Raw genomic sequence first — 24,009 nt, 5'->3', positions numbered from 1 at the left:
TAAAACATGTTTTCAATTATTTCACCTTTTTTTGTACATAACTCCACGTGTGTTCATTCATAGTTTTTATGTCTTCAGTGAGAATCTACCAACGTAAATGGTCATGAAATTAAATAAAAAACATTGAATGAGAAGGTGAATAAACTTTTGGCCTGTACTGTAGATGCTACATTTGTGTATGGTTGAGCCAAGACCACATGCATTTCGGAAAAAAGCGTTAAATGTATTTTGTATGTAAGTCATAAGTATGTAAGTCATAAGTATTTTGTAAGTCACGCTGGATAAGGCCGTCTGATAAATACTGTAAATGTATGTTTTTGGACGGGAGGGTGTTGTGTCTGTGTGTTTGTGTATGTGTTGCCCTAAATTCTCGGCTGGGGCGCCGTTACTTAAGGCGTCAGCAGATTTATATTCAGAGGAGATACACTTCAGCCCTTCTCAGGTTTCTGTGACTGAGACCTGATAATTTTAGTAAGATGCTTACACACGCACACTCACATGCATCCAGAGTATCCCCTGCAGATACCACACATAGAAGAGTGACAATCCGAGACGTCACCCTTCTGCAGCAAGCGGCCCCTTCTGAGCCGATCCGCTGGATACAAACTGTCCGTCTGCACAAATCAACTCGTGGATACTGTACTGGTTCGTACTGGAACAGGATTTGAGAGGAATTGATTTATTCATGGAAATATTGGGCTGAGAACCTGCGATCGCCGTTGCTGAAGGAAGCTGCATTTGCTCATTTCACACAATAATGGAATTATGATATCAGAAGAGCACCTGGGGGCCTTCCAAGAGGGCGAGGATGCCACCGACTCCACCTGGTCATGGGTAATGCAGCCTATAAATCTCATTTACGTGGCATGAGAAGACCCTGTCATGATCAAAGCATGGTGCTTCAAAGGACCTGAGCGTTGTAGACCTAAACACGTGCATCTCATACTGTTTTTTTTATAAACCACCCACTCACTCGCTTTCCATAACTGCTTGTTTCTACCCAGGGTCATTGCAGCTGGACGCGCACACACACACACACACACACACAAACATACACACCTATGGACAATTCAGAGTCGCTGATTCCTATTCTTATCATTCCTCTGGATGATGGGAGGAATCTGGAGAACCCAGAGCAAACCTGCGCCAACACAGGGAGATCCCCGGATTCCATGTCACCTACCACCATGTGGCCCTAAATAAACTACTGTAAAATGTAAAAAATAAACAATATATTTTACATCTTTCAGTATTCATACAATTTCATGAAACGCCTTGCATATACAGCACAATAAAAGAACTCTCTCTGTCCTGGCATAGGCTTCCTCTGGGTTCTCCATCCAAATGTCTCTGTGGCACAAACGGGGTGTTAACCAAAAGGTTGGTGGTTCGAGCCCACCCAAGGACGATACAAATACTCAGCAGGTAAGGAAGCGGAATTGTAAGCAACTCGTGAACCGCCAAGGTGCCACTGAGGTGCCACTGTCCCCTCACACTGCTCCCCGGGCACCTGTCATGGCTGCCCACTGCTCACCACGGGGAATAAGTTTCAGGGAAAAACAAAACAGAATGTTACCACAGACAGTACAAGCATTACACCAACAGAAAAGATGCAGAGGAGGAACACAACTTCCTTTAATATTTAACTTCCTTTCTATAAGAATTGACTTTTCAAGGTCAGAACTAAAACTGTTTGTCTAAAAATATACTTGGTTTAAAAAACCCTTAAATAAAACCAGTGAAAAAAGAATGTTGATAGCTACAACCTCATGTGCCAAGGTAGTGTAAGCTGCATTCGTAGACTGGATTTGCCATGCAGGCTAATCCCCATTTTTAGAAAGTGCTTAACTTGCTTGACAAAAAACTGTGACCTATTAGTATTTCATTTATCAATAAGCAAAGTTCACTTTTGTCAATGGTGATAATGATGAGACATTGCATTTATGCATATTAAAAACCTATCCATTTTATTCTGTTAATATTTACAGAATATAAATAATATATTTAATATTTTTTTATGAACTCAAATCTTTTAAAGCATACTGTCATACAAAAAAAAATATAGTAACATAGTTATACTAAAGCGGAATTTTTTTCATTTGGTTCATGGTCTTAAAGGATGTGAATCGACTCATTCCTTTATGGTCAGCAGCCACATTCCACAGATTCAGCAAACTGACCAGACAACTTAATGAAGAAGTGGGGAGGAGGACCAAAAAAAAAAAAAACCTCTTGCAGACACTCCTTGAGTAATCACTATACATGTCGAAATTCTATTTACCCAGAGCACAACCAAAATAGTGTTCATTTACAGTCAAAATTCTAATATATGCAGTTTACTGGAAGAAGGCTTTTTCTGGCCTTCTAATATTATTCTAAGTAGAAATCATACACGGACTACAGTTTAAGAGTCGTTAAGAAATTCCATTGTTTTTCCACAAAATAAAACATGAAATGGGATTGAACAGAATTAATAAAAAAATTAAGAATCACAGACAAAGTTAAAAACAATGATGTATTTGAACCCCATTTGTTCCTCTCTACACGAATGTAGATATTCCACCATTAACAGACATTTCCAGCTACCAGACTCATTTACAACATCAACAATGTCTGCACTGATGATTTGACCCATTTGATGCCTTTTGTTTCCAATCAAAAATGGACCCTGTACCTTTAAACAGAGATTTTGTTAATTTAGCACACTGTCTGACGTGATTGTGGCATGGAAATTTATCTACCATTCACACACCCCAAAGTAAAGCAGAATGCGCGCACCCACCGATCTACAATTCAGTGGCCCATCACTTTTAACCCTGCCACCAAGCGGACCCACGGGCCCCAAGAGTCTGAGGCAGAGCGAACGAGATCTGATGCAATATTAATATTATACGGAGTGGACACATGCTGTCACCAACTGGTTATCATCAGTGTGACAAGTTATTTGCTCAGCTGCCAAGTACAGGGGTGTTTTTTTATGTCAGGGGTCCATGATGACAATTCAGTCAATTAAGTCAATCCAGCACTTTCTAAATCTTTCACCGAGACTGCTGGTACTATGCTTATAAATGATTTGCATGTGATATTTTAATGTTGTTGGTGCTCCTAGAACGAATGAATGATGAATGGAAAAAACAGCAAATCATGCTGTCTGAAACCTGCAGCCTCAGTGTAAACCACACATACCTGACACAGACGTCGAACGAGAATGCAGGGCGGCTATTGGACGACGTGGTCAGCTGACCCCGCCTTATATGCCGGGAAATGTTACAAAGTACAAAGATGGAAACTACAACGTCCCCAAACACGACCGACCTTAAAAATCGTTCTAAAATGAATGTAAAAAAAAATCCCATTCAACATTGCTATAACTATTTTTTTGTAATCGACTTTAAGTCAAGCAAATAATTACGTTTGCACATTTTCAACTCAAAACTCGATGACGTGTCTTCAGTCCTCGCTTCTCAGCTCCGCCCCGTCATTTCGATTGCTGCTCTCCGATTGGTCGAAAGGCTCTGCTGGGCGGCGACGTCACTCGCTCGCTCGCGCCGGCGACGCGACATAGTTAAAGCGGCGCTTTAAATATCCGCGAGTCGGGTGACAGCAAGGACACACGACCAATAAAATTAAATATATATACAGTGTATATATGTACAGACAGTAAATGGCGACATAGTGACCCGCCGCACATAGGGCTGGATGCAAGCAGCGGACGTCTACGCGGTGCCGGAACGGTATGGACGCTTTCCCCCGCTTGTCTCTCGCTGTTTCTGGGACTGAGTTATTAGTTGACAGGGACAAGGACTTATTATTCCCGCGGACAAGGACGCGCTTCCTTCATGAGGGTGAGGGAGAGTGTGGTGAATTAGGTGGGGAGGGGGGTAATGTGACCTCTGGTTCGGTGAACCTGACCCCTGTGGTCTGTTTCAAAAATTCTTCATTTTCTGATCTTGTCCCCCTTATTCGTCACGTTCTTCGTAAAGTTCAGTGGAAGTGTTGCCTTAAACCCACGTTAAACCCACCTCCTGTGCTAAGAACCGCAGTCATTAACAGTGAACTCTTAGTTTTAAGCCATTTCCTTCATTGCAGTATGGGCAGGAAGGCGCTGTTGGTCTGTAGGTTCTGTAGGTTCCATAGGTCTGTAGGGTCTCTAGGTCTGTCGGTTCTGTAGGTTCTGTCGGGTCTGTAGGTTCCGTAGGTCTGTAGGTCTGCCTCAGATGAAGTGATGCTCCACAGCCACAGCTTCCACTGGACTCCAGCACCCGCTGAACGCGACTCCAACCTGATGGTGGACCCATGAAGGTTGGGAACTGGTTGGGTTCAGCCTTCTGCATGTCTTTGTTCCTAGATAAATACCAAACTGTGTAATTATAACCAGAAAACGAACTTTAATGATGTTTAAAAAGGGGAGGAGCCTACAGGGTTTGCTGAAAAAGCGAACACTGGCTAAACTTTAAAAGGTTTAAAAGGTTTAGCCACATCTACTATTTAAGCATTGATGTAATGTAAATCAACCAAACCTGCTGTAACCTGTTTGTTTATATTACATTAATGTTAATTTATTAGATGTGACAGATTAATTCTAAATTAGGACTCTCACCTGCATCGTCACATGGGACGACAAATAGAGGACAAAACAAGGACAAGAAGCACAAGGCAAGGTTACGAAGGAAACACTGGTGAACACCAGCAGGTAGCCAGGCAGGACACACGACACAGGTGAGTTGATGGGGCGAAAGTGCCAACTGAAGGGGCGTGGCCAGACACCCGATTTGCCTGGGTGTGGGTGTGACACATCCCTTTGAATTGAGTTGACAGTTTTGACAGTTCCTAGAAGAGCTCCCCCTGTGTCTAACATCACACACATATTTCAAGTGCATATGTGACTACGTGAAGGTTTAAGAACCAGAAGACCCAGGTTCAGACCCACTTACTACCATTGTGTCCCTGAGCAAGACACTTAACCCTAAGTTGCTCCAGGGGGGGACTGTCCCTGTAACTACTGGTTGTAAGTTGCTCTGGATAAGGGCGTCTGATAAATGCCATAAAAGTAGAAGTAAGTGCATAAATAAGAAATTTAAGTCATATTAAGGAAGCTTCCTTGATGGTAGGGTACTGTAGTCAGGCATTCAGATGTCTGTTACCTTGGTACCTTGGATTTTTTTACTCAGCACGCTCATTTCTTTCTCATTTTCTTTCAAAAGAAGTCCTGTTTGTGATGTTACATTCTTTATTATCACTTTCCTTTTTAAAATACAGTACTGTGCAAAAGTTTTAGTCAGTAGTGACTAAACTTGTCAACAGTGTTAAACTGACAAATAATAATGATTAAAAAGGTGAAATAATGTTAATGTATATATATTTAGAGATGTGCTACAAGAAATGGGGGCTGGTGTCCCAAATATTGTATTGCTGCTCAGAGAACAACAGGAAAACAGAGTCTCCTTCCCTGCACATGCTGTTATTGGTTTGTCATGGTCACAGTACAGTACTTTTACACAGTATTGTACACTATTACACTTTTCAGTGAAAAGTGAAGTGATTGTCATTGTGAAACACTGCAGCAAAGCACACGGTGACACAACGAAATGTGTCCTCTGCTTTAAACCATCACCCTTGGTGAGCAGTGGGCAGCCATGACAGGCGCCCGGGAGCACTGTGTGGGGACGGTGCTTTGCTCAGTGGCACCTTGGCGGTTCGAACCGCCAACCTTCCGATTACGGAATGCTTCGTTATGCCGCTGGGCCACCTCCCCACTAAGGGGACAACATCTTGGTACTGGGGTTTTACCATGTAAGGTACATTAAGGCTACATATGTATTTACCGATTGACCCTGAAAGAAGGTCTATCTATGTGCCTTAAGGTCCAATCATTGTACCCTAGGGGGTATATTTGTATATTACACACAAATATCTGACACCCCAGTATCCAGCACTTTCCCCATTCCTTGCCTTCATGCCTCCCTGCAGGAGTCCTCTGCAGGTGTTCCAGGGGTCATCTCTAGGTACAGTGTTTCACTGAGAGACCTTGGGGAAAGGGGTTACAACCAGGAGCACCATGCAGGCATGAGGGTTATGTAAAAATATCTTTTGTTATTACATTAGTGGAGACCAAGGCTTTATGGTAGCAGAACTGTGTCAGAAACGATCTCTGCAAATCAGCAGGACAGTAATATAAAGCTTTGGAAGGCCCTGGTGCGCACTTCTATCAAGAAGCAGACAAAACAGAAATATGGTTTAAAATCAGAAATATGCCGTAAAACTGCTTGTCTCAATTGAAAAGCTAAATGTTGCCTGGTTGAGTCTGAAGGTCAGAATTTTATCCACGTGTGAATCACATATAAAAGGTATTAGAGGTAGTATTACACTCAATCAGGGCCCTGTTTTCATTCATGTTGATTTGTGACCTAGTGTTGGTGGATCATCATGCCATCTTTGTTGTTTTTGTATGAGCTTATTTTTTTCTGAAAACCCAGGAGATTCATTTTTTTGCAAAGAAAGGTGAAATGGGAGGAGCCAGTAGGAATGATTGTCTCCTCCCTTCTTCCTCAGTTTCTCTTCATATACTTTGAACACTACTTGCATGAAAATGTCTATTAAGATAAAAATAACCCCCTCGGTCTTCAAACGCTCTCAAAGAATTTGTATTATTTGTGCGTACATGGTGCAGTGATTGTTCAGTTATAAATTGATAGTGGGTGGTAGTAGCCTAGTAGGTAACACACTCGATGAACCAGAACATCACAGGCTCAAACCCCACTTTCTACCATTACTACCCACTCACTAAATCCTGAGTGTCTCCAGGGGGACTGTCCCTGTAACTACTGATTGTAAGTCACTCTGTATAAGGGTGTCTGATAAATGCTGTAAAATCGAAATATAGAAATTATTGACGAGCGCATTAACAAATATACATATAGTGAAAGTGAGGTGATTGTGATTCACTGTAGCACAGCACACGGTGACACAACGAAATGTGTCCTCTGCTTTTAACCATCACCCTTGGTGAGCAGTGGGCAGCCATGACAGGCGCCCGGGAGCACTGTGTGGGGACGGTGCTTTGCTCAGTGGCACTTGGCAGATCGGGATTCAAATTGGCAACCTTCAGATTCCTTAACTGTTAGGCCACCACTGCCCCTAAAGTCACTATATAAGTCACTCTAGTGTTGTAGTCACTTGAACATTTGTTCGTCTTAGATAAAACGTTTGGTCTCAGAATAAGTGTCAAGGACTTCAGCAGGGCAGTGGATTTAAATTTAATTAGTGTAAACCCGTTTTAAGTTACTGTAGATATGGGACAGTAATCAGATTACAGAGAAACACAATCGCCTTTTGAGAGAATTCACAGGGCATTGGTCTTCAGTTGGAGTCAGTATCTGTTTACAAGCCTGCTTAGCCTAATGCAGAACTAGTCCTGTTAGCACCTTCAGTACTTTCTAGCACATTGTTTTTACTTTATTTCTCTGACATTAAGTTTAAACAATATCATGACTGGACTCACTCACATTATTTACCAACCAAGCAACATATATGACAGACAATCATATATTGTATTAGATTTTATTAGAGCAGATTTTACATTATAGGGTCATTATAATTAGTTATTTGTCTTTTATCCAATTTATTATCAAACTTTATACAATATCATGGTCCTGCATGAAGAAATAAAGAACTGTGCAATGTGACAGTCTATCAGTAGTAGTATTACTTTTATAGCAGTAGCAGTATTTAAACTGTATTATCATCCACCTTTTCCACTTTTTGTTTTTACCTCCTGTGCTCAGAATTTACCCGATTGGCTTATTAAATATCTGAGATGATCGGTTTGTCCCTGTCCCCATTCTCTTCCATTCCCATGCCCTCATTCCTATCTGTTTACGTCACTGAGCTTGACCCGGTGCTTGGCAGAAGCCCCTGTGGTACGTTCAGTACATTCTCAGATGTCAGGGTACACAAGTCTTTACACCGTCTATTTTACCCAGCGACAACCACACCTGACATTATTAAACCTTGGGCTTCTGATTGGCTGAGGAGCAGAGGTTTTACCCTTAGACCCAGTTCTTCTTTTGGTTGCATTGAGGGGCAGCTGAGTGGAAGACAGCTGCTTGGCAATCCAGGCCGATCCGTGGAGAAAGGGCGTCTGAGCTTCAAGGGAGGGCTTAACTGTAAGGTCAAAGGTCAAGTAAAGCTTGAGTGGCATGTTTAGTGCGCACACCAGATGATCCGCATTGCAGGGTCAGAGCCACGCTGTTGTGAAATGCCTTCTATGGTGGAATTTAGGCAGAAGGTAGAAGAGTCTTTGACATTCAGTGAAGATGCCCTGGTGAAAGTTGCTATACGGTATTTACGATTTGTCCAGACAACTGAAAGGCCTGTGCTGATATGTGATCATCAGCTGTGGAAATACTGCTTTACCTTCCTATTATGCTGAAAAAATATCCATGTATTACATATATGCATATTATATATATTTCAACTTGGATATAAAATGCAAGCACCTTATTTAATGTTGTTTCAGTCCATTGGTCTTTTCCCATGACAAGTAGGTACTTTCTACTGCTTGCTTTTGGCAGGCCTGGAAAAAGCTCCTCTTACAGCGCACAGAACATCTTAAAAGAGTATACATCAATAGGCATGCTTTTATTTTGTCTCTGCAACACTCTTTATGTACAAAATCTGCACAGACCTTTCATTGCATGTTTAATGCATGTTCATGTACATAAATGAGTTTGAGGAAGTCATATCTGCAATTCTATCTTTTTAAAATATATTTAATATATTTTTTACATTTGTAGGCTATCATTCCTACATCCAACAAAAGTGTGAACTCCACCCTTACAAATACTCCCATTGTACCACTGCGGCAGTATTATGCTGATACTTGCATAGAACTCGCTCTCATTTACTACCTCATTGGACTTTAAAGCTGCTCTTGAAAACAGTGCCCCCTATGTTGCTCCATAGGAACTGGCCTGTAACGCTGGAAGTTGCTGTAGACAAGATGCGAAGATGAGAAACAAAAAAGGTGACACCTGTTATCGTCTCCACTGACGTTCCGTGGCCTCCTTTTCTCTCTGCAGAGTCAGACCATGAACTTTGTGGGTCAGCTGGCGGGGCAGGTGTTCGTGCAGGTGAAGGAGCTCTACCGAGGCCTGAACCCTGCCACGCTGTCCGGCTGCATCGACGTCATTGTTGTGCGGCAGAAAGATGGCAGCCTGCAGTGCTCTCCGTTCCACGTGCGCTTTGGTAAAATGGGCGTCTTCAGATCGCGTGAGAAAGTGGTGAGTGAGAAGGGGACGCCAGTCTTATTCCTGGAACAGTCCGACCCCACCATGCTTTACTGCACTATTTCATACGAACTGGTTTGGCTCGAATTGCTTTCGGATGCAAAAGGCCGTCTTCATCAGGCCAATATTGTAATTTCATTTCGAAGCATTTGATCCAAGGTTATTTGCAGTAAATCGTGACATTTTGGATCTTCATCACCAGGTGGACATTGAAATCAATGGGGAACCTGTAAGTTTGCACATGAAGCTGGGCGAAAACGGAGAGGCTTTTTTCGTCAAGGAAACTGAGAATGACCAGGTACGGCAACATGAGGCCATCTAAAAAGACCTACCTCGTAGGTCCTATTGAACCCGTGGGAAGAGAGTTCCTGAGTTCTCAGGAACGCCCATATACGGCCATGTCTGGGACAGCGGGAGTGGAAGAGTTCGCTGTTTACAGTCTGAAGCCAGTCAGCCAAGATATTCTGCTGACATAATGAGTTCATGCACAGAGCAAATGAAAAAAGGAAAGATTGTGCAGCTTGTGCATCTTTTTGATGTTATTATTTCTTATTTTCACTGATGGACAATGTGAGAGACATTTATTAACGGTTTTGGCTAATTTATCACAATTTCACTACCTGAAAACTGTTCATTCTAAACTTTCTCTCATCACTTTTAAGTTTGATCTGTGATGCACGGTCATGTGTAGCCATATTGGATTGCATATTGCATATTGGAGGAGTTGTGGCCTAGTGGTGGCTATGTATCACAATGACAAAAATCACTTTCACTTTTCATAGTACATCATTGCATAAAAATGCTTCCATTATCAGTAATTTTACGCATTTCAAACGGGAGCAACACTTTCCAGGGACTGTCGACCAATGAAGCTGCTCTTTACCTTGAGGCGAACACAAAGAGTTCTCTGTGTGTGGAATGGACCCAGATTCACGCTGCTGTGCTCACATTTAACCTCAGCGCTTCCTGTCACGCCTCACTCCTCTGCTCACCATTTTGGCTGTGGTTAGGTAGTCTGTGTGTACGCTGAGAAAGCACTAATTTTACCTTTTTTACCAATTTTACCTTTAACAGAGGTAAAAAAAAAATTACATTACATATTTTTTTACAAACTAAATGAATATAATCTACCAGTTTTGATACAGTAGCACCACATTTCACTTTTAGTCTTAATGACCTGTGCCCAACAAAACAGACGTTTGAGAGGAACTGCTTGTTCCTCAGGCTGCCGTCACTTCTGTTTTACCAGCAGTGCACAGCATAGTGTGAAACGGGGACTGGGTGGTGTAAACCAGAGTCTGCAGTTGCAGAAATGTAGAAGTTCCTGACCTCACCAGCTCCTACTGAGAAGGATTTGTGCCATGGAAACAGCAGAGCAGGCTATATTAAATCAGAACGAGTCTTACTTTGCCTAGAACCAGGTTAAAACCCCACTTACTACCATCGTGTCCCTGAGCAAGACATCTAACCCTGAGTGTCTCCAGGGGGACTGTCCCCGTCACTACTATGCTTGTAAGTCGCTCTGGTAAATGGCGTAAATGCATTAAGAAATGGTAAACATAATATTAATAAATAATACATTTTAAAAATGTCAGCGCAAGCTAATGCTACTGACTCTCCACATGTTTGTTGAAAACTGTACGACCACATCAGCAAGCTTTTTGAGACATTTTGATCATCTTTCTCCCTATGACGTTTTAAGGAGGTGATTCCATCGTACCTGGCCACTTCACCCATCTTGTCAGAAGGACCCCCCATCCAGACCCTGGGCCCATCCACCTCAGGGGATGGCGGCGCAGGGAAGAAGAGGAGGAAGAGGAGGAGGAAGTCCAAAGTGGACAGCATGAAGCGCGATGAGAGTGGAGAATACTCTGAACATGAGGACATGTTCTTCATCGACATGAGCTCCAATGAAGGGGAGGATCTTGACAGCAGCAGGTATGGAACAGAGCACATCTCAGAATCTTTTCACTTCTCATCCCCAATCTATGGTGACACAAGATGGGGCCTTCCAGAAGTTGCCAGGTCTGCTCGAATTAAAATGTAGCTTGCAGCCTCTTCAGCCTCATTAACCGCAGGCGACCATAGAAATCTGGAAATCAGACCCAACAAATAACACACATAATAGCTCAGGAACCCCACACTCCCCTGGTATTTTTCTATATCCCAGCCAAGGATGCGTCTTAAACACAGCTTTCGAGTTTAGGGCGCCCAACAACAACAACCCCCCTTCCTGTGAGCTGGAGCTGCATCTGCGTTTCTCTTCAGATCAGAGTGACAGAATGCTGGTCACGCAGTCGGGGCCAGCGGCACGTGACAGGTTGTCTGCAGAGCTCATTCCCACAAACTGTGGCAAAGGAAGAAAGAAAAAGAAAGAAAGAAAGAAAGAAAGAAAGAAAGAAGGAAAGACAAAGGAGGACCTGCTTGGGGTTGTTGTGTTCAGCATGAAGTGACAGCAGGAAGCAGAAAGTGAAATATAGTGGCCAGTCACACGTTTCTATTTTTAGAGCGGTAACTGCCGAGGCTGCTTTATCTCGCACAGGAGCTCTGTGCACACACGTTTGTACTGTTTAGCATTGCAGGCAGCCTTTACATGTAAATAGTCCCAACAGTGCAAAATACAAACACAGGGAGGCTGCAGTAAACAGATGGAGTGTTTATGGCATTCTCCATGTCGTTCATTCAACAGGATCAGAGTTAAATACTGGCCTCATATATCAGCAAATTGTCCTTCTAGCTGAAAAAAAAACTAGTTTGAGCTTTGAAAATAGTAGATGCGGTGAATCACAATGGGAGAGAATGCTGTTAATCAGCTGCCCTCTAGTGTGAATAACTGGGTTATAGAGACAGGGCTTCATTGAAAAGCACTGCAGCGCCATGGTTACTGATGTGGATGTCTGTTCTCACAGAAGGAAAGGGAAGGATTTCCCACCAATGCTCGTTCTGTCTGCATGGCAGGATGAGCTAATGAAAGATTTTGATATGTGAGGTTTGGCACTTATAAAACAGCAGAGCTGCCATCACTCACAAGTGTCACTAGAGGACAAAAGTGAAACAAAGGACCCAGCAGCGGTGGAAAAATGTTCATACATGCTGTGATAACACTGTGTATGCATGCGTGATTGTGTGTTATAGAATCTCATCACGGGACGTAATGAGTGGTTTGTCCAGCAGCGCTTTTATACCCAGCCCTGTGTATGCTCGATCAGACGGGGACTGGAGCCCCATACAAAGGTGAGATCTAATGCATCCGTAACGTATCTATAACAAAAGTTTTTCATATGTCATAAAACAAACAATTTAACCATAACTGTATGTTGTGAACCCTTAATGGTATCCAGTATCACTAATACATGGATGTTGTGAATATGCAAATGATTTGTCAGTTGATAACAGTAATAAAACATAGAAGTGTGTAAGTGTATAAATGGGGGCAGAATTGGAAAGTTCCTTATTACCACGCACCTATGCTCAAAATACTTATTGAATGTCCATCACCGGTGCCTGTCTTTCGCATAATCCATAATTCGTGATCATTAATAGTTTTAAATCAAACAATGCCTCTGTTGTGCAAGGCATTCCTCAAGGCTCAGTACTGGGGCCCTTCTTCTTGACTTTTTATATGCTACTACTGGTTGGCCACATTTTTGATAGACATAGGCTCAGTTTTCACTGTTATGCTGATGACAGATCTCCATCTGTCACTGCTTCCATGAAAATAAAAATACACACACACATATATGCGCACACACACACATGGACACACAGATGTACATGACACACAGAGAGTTTTTTCCATATTGCCCAGCCCTTTCCTCTACTTATCTCTTTTGTTTACTTAATTTTTCTTCCAAACTTTCACTCTTTCTCATTTTCTACACCTCTTTCCCCCTCTCACGACCTGTAATCCACAATTATAGATTTCTGTAATCTCTCTGTCTGTCTCTGCACAGCCCCAGCGCCTCCAGGCCATCCTCCCCTAAGAGTGACTCAGAGCTGGTGACCAAACCCTCTGACTCTGGGAAACAGGGGAACCCAGCCATGCTCTGGGCCTGGGGAGAACTGCCCCAGGCTGCCAAGGTAATACAGGTTCCAGTTATGTTTGCACTCAACTGTGCAGAAAAAAAACTGATTGTGTTTCCTCAATCATTCTATGAGATGCTCATAGAATGTACTCTTGAAATGCAGCTAGAAACTTAAAAATGTATAGGTGAGAAGAAGCTGTTGGTTGACCTCATACTGACCCTCACTTTCCTGTACAGAGTAGACTATAAATAAGTTATTCATTCATTCTCACGCTCCTGTGTTCTGTTATTTGTCTCCTCTAGCCGTCCTTCCTGCCTTCAAAATCTGACCCTCCTGCCATGTGCCCTGTGTCCATTCCCATTGCGGACAACACCCACTTCAGGGTCATCCCAGAAGGAGAACACACCTCAGCCACACCCCTGAGACTTTTCATCCCCGCTGCAGCAGTGAAAGAACCAGTGAGACCAGTGTCAGAACCCATGAAGGTAGACTCAGAACTCCAGGATGTGGAGTCTGTGGCCTTAAGTGCCGAGCTGGAGTCAATAAGGATCAGTTTGGAGCACAAGGGCCCTGATACTGGGCCCTTGAAGATGGAGTCGGAGCCAGTGGGGGCTGCAACAGCGGCATGTCTGATTTCAGACTTGGACGAGCGTGGACACGGTGTCGCACCTCGACCTCTGAGCAAGACAGACTCTCCATCCAAAAGAAAAGGTATTAATCCCCAAAATACATAGTCAAAATCCATACAAGGCCTGCGAAACAGCAGTTTTCTCCTTTCTCTTTTCAATATTTTGCAACAAAATTAACATTTAGTATGAAATATCTGCTTTCAAATCATAGCACACCAAGTTGATAAAAGAAACCAGCAATAATAACCAATTTTGATCCAAAACTCTGACTGGATCTTGGGCTACAATCCATGTAGGCATAGTTGATGCATCACAAGGCTGTGATAATGATAGTTCTATGAATTTATTGGTTATTCACAGATTTCTTATGCTAAAATGTGACTTTACAATCTAATTTACTTAAATTACCTTCAAACTAAATATATGTACATGTGGGAAAAAATCTAATATTTTCTTTATAGATAAGAGGAGCCGCCATCTTGGCTCTGATGGCGTGTACTTGGACGACATCACAGAACTGGAGCCTGAAGTGGCAGCACTGTACTTTCCTAAAAGGTACAGTATGAAATCACACACACACACACAAACGCACACAATAATAGACAGCAGAAATGTTAACAAAATAACAATGTTAAGATATGTCAGAATGAGTTGTGCTCAGGCAACTCTTGACCTTGTCCTTACTTTACAGCGACGGCGGTGGCCCTCGCAGTGTCAGCATGTCCCCTCAGTCAGTGGGTAGCTCAGGGATGGACAGTGGGGTGGACAGCTACTCTGATCAGATGGGAGATCTGCCCTCTATCGCCATCTCTTTGTGTGGAGGACTTACTGACAATAGGGAAATAATAACAGGTGATTTTGTGATTTATGATTCTTTCCATTCCAGATTACAAATATATGAATTAAATATGAGACATGAATTTTTTTCCAAACTAAGGATTATCAGGGGGTCTTCACTGCTGTTGCTTTGTTAAAGAAACTACTACATTGGAAGGATCTATGAGGTTATTGAAGGATTCGTTTTCATATTAATTTCTTTAGAACAGTTCCAAGAGAAGGCCATATCCTACCAGCAGTTTGCAGAGAACCCTTTAATCATTGATGACCCTAACCTTGTGGTGAAGATTGGACCCAAGTAAGAGTCTTTTTCTCTCAGTAGTCTCTTTTATTTATGTCAGTCCGGTGAGTCTTAACTGACCCCAACCTTACAGGTATTACAACTGGAGCACAGCAGCCCCACTGATGCTGGCCATGCAGGCCTTCCAGAAGCCCTTGCCAAAGGTACACCACTGACCCAAGAGCGTTTCGGAATTGTGTTTTTTTCCAAAGGTTTACGTAGTAATAAGACACAGATTTTCCCAATTCAGATGAACAGGGCATTTGAATTGGGGGGATCATTGGATCAAACTAAAGACAAATGCCAGTTACCTTTACTGATTTACCATCAGTTTATTTACAGGATTTACCTCAGTTTTACCTGAATTTCAATTTTCCCTATTCTGAATCTCCATTGTCACCAAGGTGGTACAATGGAGGAAATGCTTCACTTTTGCTAAAGTAAGTACCACTGAAACAATCAGAATCACGTGTAAGGAAGTTGATGGCAGTTTTATCTCTTACGAAAAGTTTTCAAACTTTCAAACAAGGAGTTCCAATGAGTAATGTACAGAAAATGAAACACTTAAAGGAAACAATGGTACAAAATTGACAGATAATATGACAGAAAACAGAAAGGCGGTTTGTTAGAGGTGCAATGTGCAAGATTTCCAAATATCCATTCACGTCTGGAACGATAAAATGAAGAAATCTCATAACGATCTATTCACTGATGACCTGGTAAAAAGCAGGGTTACAGTTATTTGTGAAGGATTTAAAAATCTTGAATGTTGCACCTTTAATGGGTTTTTGGTGTGGTGATGTGTGGATAGAAACTGTAGCTGGGTTTGATGGTTTATCCACTTTTTTTCTGTTTCCTTACTCATAAGCTGTAGGAATGTCAGGGTATTTTTTCTCACCCAAATGATGAGCCAATCGTGTTGACCGTAACATTTAAGCACGTTCCTCTGTTTACTCAAAGCCATTCCCATAAAGCATTTTCTGAGATGATGATGACCAATGCAGTTTGACGAATGTTAGTTCCCTTGTTTATGTCTCAGCTACCTCTGTCTTTCAACTTTCCAGCAAATCAGTTTTGAGGTGAGGTCACTAAGATCTGCTTCTCACTTAGATCTATGGTATAATTCCACATTTCCACAGAATGTCTAGTCTTGGGCAGTAGTGGCCTTGCGGTTAAGGAAGCAGCCTAGTAATCAGAAGGTTGCCGGTTCGAATTCTGAGCCACCAAGGAGCCACTGAGGTGCCACTGAGGTGCCACTGAGGTGCCACTGAGCTAAGCACCGTCCCCACACACTGCTCCCCGGGCGCCTGTCATGGCCGCCCACTGCTCACCAAGGATGCACCATGTGCTGTGTATCACAATGACAATCACTTCACTTTCACTTCAACACCCTCAGAGAGTCCAATTTTATCTGACCAAAACATAAAATGTTTTAGTCCTTTGCAAAATGCCTGTAGATGGCAGCAAATGTGGACTTTTGTCTTGAAAAGCCTATTATTGAAACAATAATTGTTCATTTTTTGTTCTTTTTAATCTGTTTTAATACATCTTAATACTGTTTTAACCATCCTCTGTCGAAGTGACTGAGCAAATAGAAAACAATAGCAGTTTGAATGGGCAATAAAATAGAATCACTAGGAAAAATTTGCTGTAGCTTTGTTTTTGTCATGATGTTCTAATTTTAGTTTGTGTGCACCAACATGATTGGCTTAATATACTTCCTGCCTGACTTCTGCAAAACAGATGACTGACTTTTGTTGATGGTGGACAAGGTAATAGACATACATACGTACACACCCACATATTCTTTTTAGGGTTTTTAAAGGGTTTCTAACATCTCTGGTTCAGTGACTTGAACTGATTGGAGCACCTAGCAGGAAAACATCAGGTCCATCAGCAAAAATCAGACCTAGGCCTGTATCAGGTGCTGATTCCCCTGCAGATGTGAGCTGGTTAACCTCACACTGTTTATGAATTACGTGGTTGTCACTGTGTGCATCCTGTTGACGCTGACAGTGGTTTGTCATTTTATCTCTGTTCTTCTTCTCAAACTGTCTGGTCTCGCGTTTGCACTTCTCAGAAGTGACTGCTTCACGCGCCATTCGCCCTAGCCACTGAAGATTTGTAGCATTGACAATCATCACTGCTCTCCGCCTAAACAAACAGCATGCCGCCTTCTTTTATTTACTCCAACACCTCATTTTCAGCTATTTCTTTTCTTCTATGTAATTGGTTTTTGAATGTAACCCATGTCATTTTGCGGGTTTCCCCACTTGTGTTGGTTGAATAGTATGTGTGGAGCAGATGCACACAAAAACCCTCCAAAGCCTTTATGTTTTATTGTATTAGATATCACCTTTGTTCATGATCACCCATTTTGTTTCCCTCCAGGCCACCATAGAAAGCATCATGAAGGAAAAGATGCCCAAAAAAGGCAGTCGTTGGTGGTTTTCTTGGCGTGGTCGGGCCAGCAGCACAAAATCGGTAGGTTGTATGGCTTTGTTAAGCCAGAACACAAATGACTTAACACTATGGTGAAATGATGACTATGTTCCAACATTCCCAGCATTCAGTGTCAGACAATGGAGCCTGTGGAACCCCAGAGCAGCCTGGGAAGATGGCGTCTGTGAACAGGTGAAGCTTTTTGCAGTTTTCATGCTGAATATTGAATGGAAATTCTGGGGTTGGTGTGTCGGCTTTGGCCGTCCGTCACGGCTTTGACATGTTTCAGGCGGAAAGAAGATTCTTCATCAAGCGACGAGGAGACGCCAGCTGCAAAGCAAAGGCCTTCCTCTGTCCAATCAGATCCCATGGTAACCACTGGCGGTGTGTCCTACAAGAAGACTCTGCGCCTGTCCTCGGAACAGTTGGTAAACCCCGGCTCTGGCGTTGTGTGTGCAGAGTTTACAAGAGTTGCCGTGGGTTTCCTCCGGGTTCTCTTATTATCCAAAGGAACGGACGCTAGATCAGTTGGTGACTCTAGATTGTCCGTAGGTATGGATGTATGAGTGGATGATGTGTGGGGTCCGTCGGTGGGACGGTGAGCACCCAATGTCCCCAGGATAGCTCTGATCAGGGTGGTCGTAGCCTAGTGGGTCAGATGCCTATGAACCAGAAGCAAATGCCTTAAATGTATCAGAAACAGCAATGATATGTGTCCTCTGCTTTTAACCATCACCCTTGGTGAGCAGTGGGCATCCATGACAGGCGCCCGGAAAGCAGTGTGTGGGGACGGTGCTTTGCTCAGTGGCACCTTGGTGGTTCGGGACTGTATAAACAATATATGCTGTAAAACAGTTCATTGCCAAAAGCAATAAACGACACAATGTATGCAAATGAAATTTAAAACACACTAGAAACAAACTGACAAAATATACTAAATATGTGGGGCAGTGGTGGCCTAGCGGTTAAGGAAGCGGCCCCGTAATCAGAAGGTTGCCGGTTCGAATCCTGATCCGCCAAGGTGCCACTGAGGTGCCACTGAGCAAAGCGCCGTCCCCACACACTGCTCCCCGGGCGCCTGTCATGGCTGCCCACTGCTCACCAAGGTTAAAAGCAGAGGACACATTTCACTGTGTGACAATCACTTCACTTTGACTTACATGAAGTGCAACAAACAATATTACATGTGTAGGGAATGGAATGTTTGAAATTAGACCACAGCAGCAAAGAACAAAAATGAAAAGCCAGGAAGAACATTTTTGGATTAGGATGTAATAACAGTCAGAGAAACAAATCTGCTATGATTAGATATGATGGCACAAGGCAGGACACGGTTAGTTCTTGTAATTCTTGCACTAAAAAAAGTTACAAGAAAAAAGTTAATAATGTAATGTGCTGATCTATAAGCATATTCCGATATTTTATGACATAGCACATTAATAGTTTTCCTTCGATCGGGTTCTTCAGGAGAGTTTACAGCTGAGGGATGGTCCAAACGATGTCGTGTTCAGCGTAACCACCCAGTACCAGGGTACCTGCCGCTGCGAGGGCACCATCTACCTGTGGAACTGGGACGATAAAATCATCATCTCCGACATCGACGGGACCATCACCAGGTGGGCTGCGCTTGAGGCATTTTACACCGATGCCTGTTTTACAAGTCGGGGATAATTACATTTTCCTTTGTAGGTCAGACACGCTGGGCCACATCCTGCCCACACTCGGCAAGGACTGGACACACCAGGGCATCGCCCGGCTCTACCACAAAGTTAGCCAGTGAGCAGAAACATATATAGTAATTGGCTTAGAAGCTTCTAGAAGCTAATGCTGACTTCTTTGTTAAGTATAGAGTGAGAGGACCTCCGTTTAGAGCTTGAACTTTTTTCCCCTTCTTGTTCGGGGCAGAAATGGGTATAAGTTCCTTTACTGTTCGGCACGCGCGATCGGCATGGCAGACATGACGCGCGGGTACCTGCACTGGGTCAACGAGAGGGGGACCATGCTGCCTCAGGGCCCGGTGCTGCTGAGTCCCAGCAGCCTGTTCTCCGCCCTGCACAGGTACAGCACACACGTATACACAACATACTCACAAATAGGCCGCCTGAACAACAACACCCCGACCTCAATAAGAAAAGAAGTCAGTTGCACAGCCACGGTTGCCGCGGTTACCATATATTTCATGAAAATAACTGCAAGAACACATTACAATCATCTCCGTTGCCAGTGTTACCGTAGCAATATTTGCTAAATATTGTGGACTTTATAGAACATCTTTAAGCCTTTAAGTGTGGTGTACATATTTTTACTGGTGCAGCGGAGGGGGACTTTGTTTAGTTTGAAGGCACAGAATAAGTCAAGTTTAAATCATCATCATTTGCACATTTTTTCTTTTGTTAAACAACGAAAGAAGTACAACAGATCCAAACGTCACACAAGTGTTAAACATGGTGTTGCTGAGTTCCACCCATCATTTTCTCCCACTGTTATGTGTTTATGGGATGTTGTAGTGAAATAACCTGGCAAGAACTGATGGAGGAACTCTCTTTCTATGGTCATCTGGCGTTACAGGGAGGTGATTGAAAAGAAGCCTGAGAAGTTTAAGGTGGAGTGTTTGACGGACATTAAACACCTTTTCAGCTCCAACTCTGAGCCTTTTTTGCTGCCTTCGGTAACCGGCCGACGGTAAGAGCAAACATAGAGCACAAATTAGCCACAGATCTCTGCATTGGTACTTTTTTTGTATTCATACTTTTATCGTTTTAACAGGATGTGTTTTCGTACAAGGAGGTTGGAGTCCCTCTAAACCGAATCTTCACCGTCAACCCGAAGGGAGAGCTGGTGCAGGAGCACGCCAAGACCAACGTCTCCTCGTAAGTGGCCTGTTTCAGTCTGGTGTGCCCTCCAGGAAATGACAAATCTGGCACGAGTGTAAAAAAAAACACATATTTAATAGTTATGGGGGGGGTTTTGTTGACCATTTTCTATATCTAGTGGTCAACAAGCTCACCTATCAGTCAACTAAACCACTGCTCAAATTCTGCTACTCTCATCATATCAACACACTTAAGTTATCTCATACATTCCAAACATGGCACAAATGTAATTTGGTGACTATGTGAATTTCTGTTCATGAAAATTGAAAATCACTCCACGCACCCTCCTCTGTTTATGGCCGATAGATATGAGCGTCTGAGTGAGGTGGTGGACCACGTCTTCCCTCTGCGCAGGCGTTCCAGCACCTCAGATTTCCCCTGCAGTGACACCTTCAGCCACTTCACCTACTGGAGAGAACAGCTCCCCCTGATGGAAGGACAAGACGTGCAGCTGCAGAACAGCAGCTGAACAGTGCTGAAGGCGGGTCGTGATCCACTGGCGATCCAGTGTGTCGCTCAGCCTATAAACACATAGTTGTCCTGAAATCACATGCACACACTGGCCCTTCATGGACTGGACGGCCCACTTGTTATAGATGCCAGTCTGAGGTATGTTGTTCACATTGTTGCTAAGTATTCTAAAGTATTCTATAGAACCGAGAGAGCTGCTTCTGGATTGATAATCGGTGTGGCTGGTATGAAAATAAGTGCAATGTGCTGTCATGTTCTATCGGTAGCATGACTGCAGCCTCACCCGATTTAATATGTAGACAACAGAACTTCTACTTGCAGGTTTGACAGCAAAACACGTCATAGTACTTAAGCAGATCCATTGTACTATATATACACACACACACACACACACACACACACACACACACACACATATATATATATATATATATATATATATATATATATATATATTTGTGTAAAAGTATTGTGTTTCTTGGCAAAGACACAATGTTTAAATCTGCCAGAACATTTGTAGTTCTTAAACGACTGTTACTAATAGACTGAGAAACAGCTATCGCTACAATAATGATTTTACATATTTATTTTATTCATGCACATGTACAGCTGTCATTTAATATGCATTCAATTGTGCAAGCCTTAAATAATGTGGCTGCTACTTGTGCAAGTTTGAGATTTTGGACATTTGGTCGTGAAAGAGGAATAATACCTTTAGGACCACAAACTCAGCCCGTTTAAGCTAAAATGCAAATAGTTTTAAAAATTATTTATTTTATATATTTTTACAGTTAAGCAACAATGAAATATGATCAAATTCAGTATCAGTTCATCACATTTTTATTGTTTTACGAGTTAGAATAACTAGTAAGCTAGTTTTTACAAGGCTGTTAAATCTTAGTTGCATTTTGTGGCCATTTCATATTGTACCTCAATTCTTTTTGGTCTCAAAATGCTATATTAACCCAAATATAAGACAACTCCCCCCTCAATACAAATTAAAACATAATATTTATTTTGAAATATAATAAAATGTAATGTATAAAAGTGAAGACAATATTTTTGGGGCAATGGTGTCACTTGAATTGAAATAATTTAGGTGTAATGAATGTACCGGGCTGGATGCTGAAGACCTTCTGAAGGACGCTGGGTGAATGTTTCTTTGTGCACCAATGAGTAGACCAGTAGACCAATCAGCTAATCGCTGATCTCATCCACAGTGCTGAATTCAAATCTGAAGGTATTGGCTGCAGTGCAATAAATGCTAGCACCTCAGGTAAATGATTCTTCATTATAAAATTATTATTCATTTGGCTGTACTTTAATTATTATTTTAACCCCTTTAAAGCGCATTTCTGAACTATTTCCCAACACTTTTGCACAGTACTGTACAGACCTGCATCTTAGAGAAATAAATAGTTAAAATCAGACTCCCTATAGCCATGCAACCATACGTTCAAGTTGACATGAGCCCAAGATGCCACTTTGCACTGAGTCTGTGATCATCGTTAAGTTGTTAACGTGGGGTTTTTTGAGTTTCAGTTGAGCACGTGCCAATGAAATGATTTTTGTGTAATTTGAGTTTTCATGTGACTCGCACATTAATGGTTAGTTTTAATGGTATATTATGTTAATGTTATTGGTGTAGTTATTGGCATTTTTGTTTTAATAGGACATATCATATTTCTATGCTATGATAATCAGCATATTCTCTTACGGTTACTGCTGAGTCATCACATGTATTTGAAGAAAGAAAATATGTAACTTGTTCATGATAGTTCACGTTTCAAAGTACTGAATGAGACTGTATTAAATGGATTTCTGGCATATGACCTTCTGTATATTAGAGTCATCACTCAAACTATATTCTTTCTGTGAAAGATCGGAAGCGTGTGTTTTTTCGCCGCATTCTTGGTATGATTCTTCAAGGTTAAACACACAGGTTACCATCACTTTACACTGCGTGTCTGTATTCACATCAATAAAAATGTGTTGGAAAAGTTTTGTGACTGATTTGACTCATGTTTGGGGGTATTCAGGGAAATTACAACAAATATGGAGATATTGTACAAATTGTTCTTCAAAACTCTTATACATATGAGCATGACGTGAACAGATGACACACTGAACCTTCTCCATGGAGCAGCACACAGAAACATTTACATTTTTCATTTACAGCATTTACCAGATGCCCTTATCCAGGATACAACCAGGGACAGTCCCCCTTGGAGACACTCAGGGTTAACCCTGAGTGTCTCCAGGGCGACTGTTCCTGTCACTACTAAGGGCATCTGATAAATGCCGTAAATGTAAGTAAAGTACCTCCAGAAGTGCTGAATGTGGAAGAATAAATTCTGTGGTCCTGGGATGGGCTCTCCAGGGTGAAGTAGAAGGGCCAGTTAAGGACTTTGTGTTGGGATGAAGCAAATGAAGGGACAGCATCAATATACAGAGGCAGGGATCCACTTGGTCTTCTGGTTCTAAGGCGAGTGTGTTTCCCACTAGGCTACTACCACCCCTACTTTAGGTGAACCCGTGCCTTACTGCAGAGTAGTAATTCGTACTGCGGGTAGAGTGACTACGGCCGTATTCCATGAAACAGCTGACCTGGGCCTCTGCGCCAGAAATGCCTGGTGTGTGTGTATGTGTGTCACCTTTCTGACCTTTGACCTCAGTGTTCTTGGAACAGAAATCTGTCTTTATTTTTAGCCTTCAGCCTATTAAAAATTGTGGTGGCTGAGAGGGGGTCAGTATGGACGAACAGTAAAACACCAGTAAGAAAACAGCATTATAAATTAACACATGTTTCTTTTAGAACCTTGTTTATGATTAATAAAGTACCTTTGACAAAGTGTTGCAAATAAGCAGCACATATTCTCTTTTAAAAATGTTTGAAATTGTGTAAACCTACATAGAGGGTACATATAATTTTTTACTTTCTATATATACTTTGCTGCAATGGATTGTGGGCCATCAACTGGCCTTCTCCTGTTTCTGTTGATGAGGAACACTGGTATTTTAACTATTTTAACCAAAAATTACTTCCTCATCAAAAATTGAAAACGACTAATCAGAAGATGTATATTGAAACAAAAAATGTTCAAATCTTTACAATTCCAACTCACTTAGATACGTTTAAATTAATTCCAACTTGTTTTTTAATT

The 24,009-nt window shown here is 42.2% G+C and overlaps 1 protein-coding gene across 1 annotated transcript; it reads left to right on the top strand.

The window, feature by feature from the left end:
* Positions 1 to 513: 513 nt before the first annotated feature.
* lpin1b (lipin 1b) lies at positions 514 to 22,847 on the top strand. The gene is given in 21 exon segments (XM_029002172.1): positions 514 to 834; positions 9,081 to 9,281; positions 9,490 to 9,585; positions 10,990 to 11,225; positions 12,423 to 12,521; positions 13,241 to 13,367; positions 13,616 to 14,024; positions 14,404 to 14,497; positions 14,634 to 14,794; positions 14,984 to 15,077; positions 15,154 to 15,223; positions 17,451 to 17,543; positions 17,626 to 17,693; positions 17,791 to 17,929; positions 18,969 to 19,117; positions 19,191 to 19,277; positions 19,407 to 19,559; positions 20,070 to 20,155; positions 20,158 to 20,183; positions 20,268 to 20,371; positions 20,681 to 22,847. Coding segments are annotated over 21 exon segments (2,724 nt in total). The 5' UTR covers positions 514 to 765; the 3' UTR covers positions 20,844 to 22,847.
* Positions 22,848 to 24,009: the final 1,162 nt, after the last annotated feature.

This window comes from Denticeps clupeoides, chromosome 14 (assembly GCF_900700375.1).
Source record: "Denticeps clupeoides chromosome 14, fDenClu1.1, whole genome shotgun sequence".
Lineage (NCBI taxonomy): Eukaryota > Metazoa > Chordata > Actinopteri > Clupeiformes > Denticipitidae > Denticeps > Denticeps clupeoides.
This window is presented reverse-complemented; position numbering and strand designations above follow the sequence as displayed.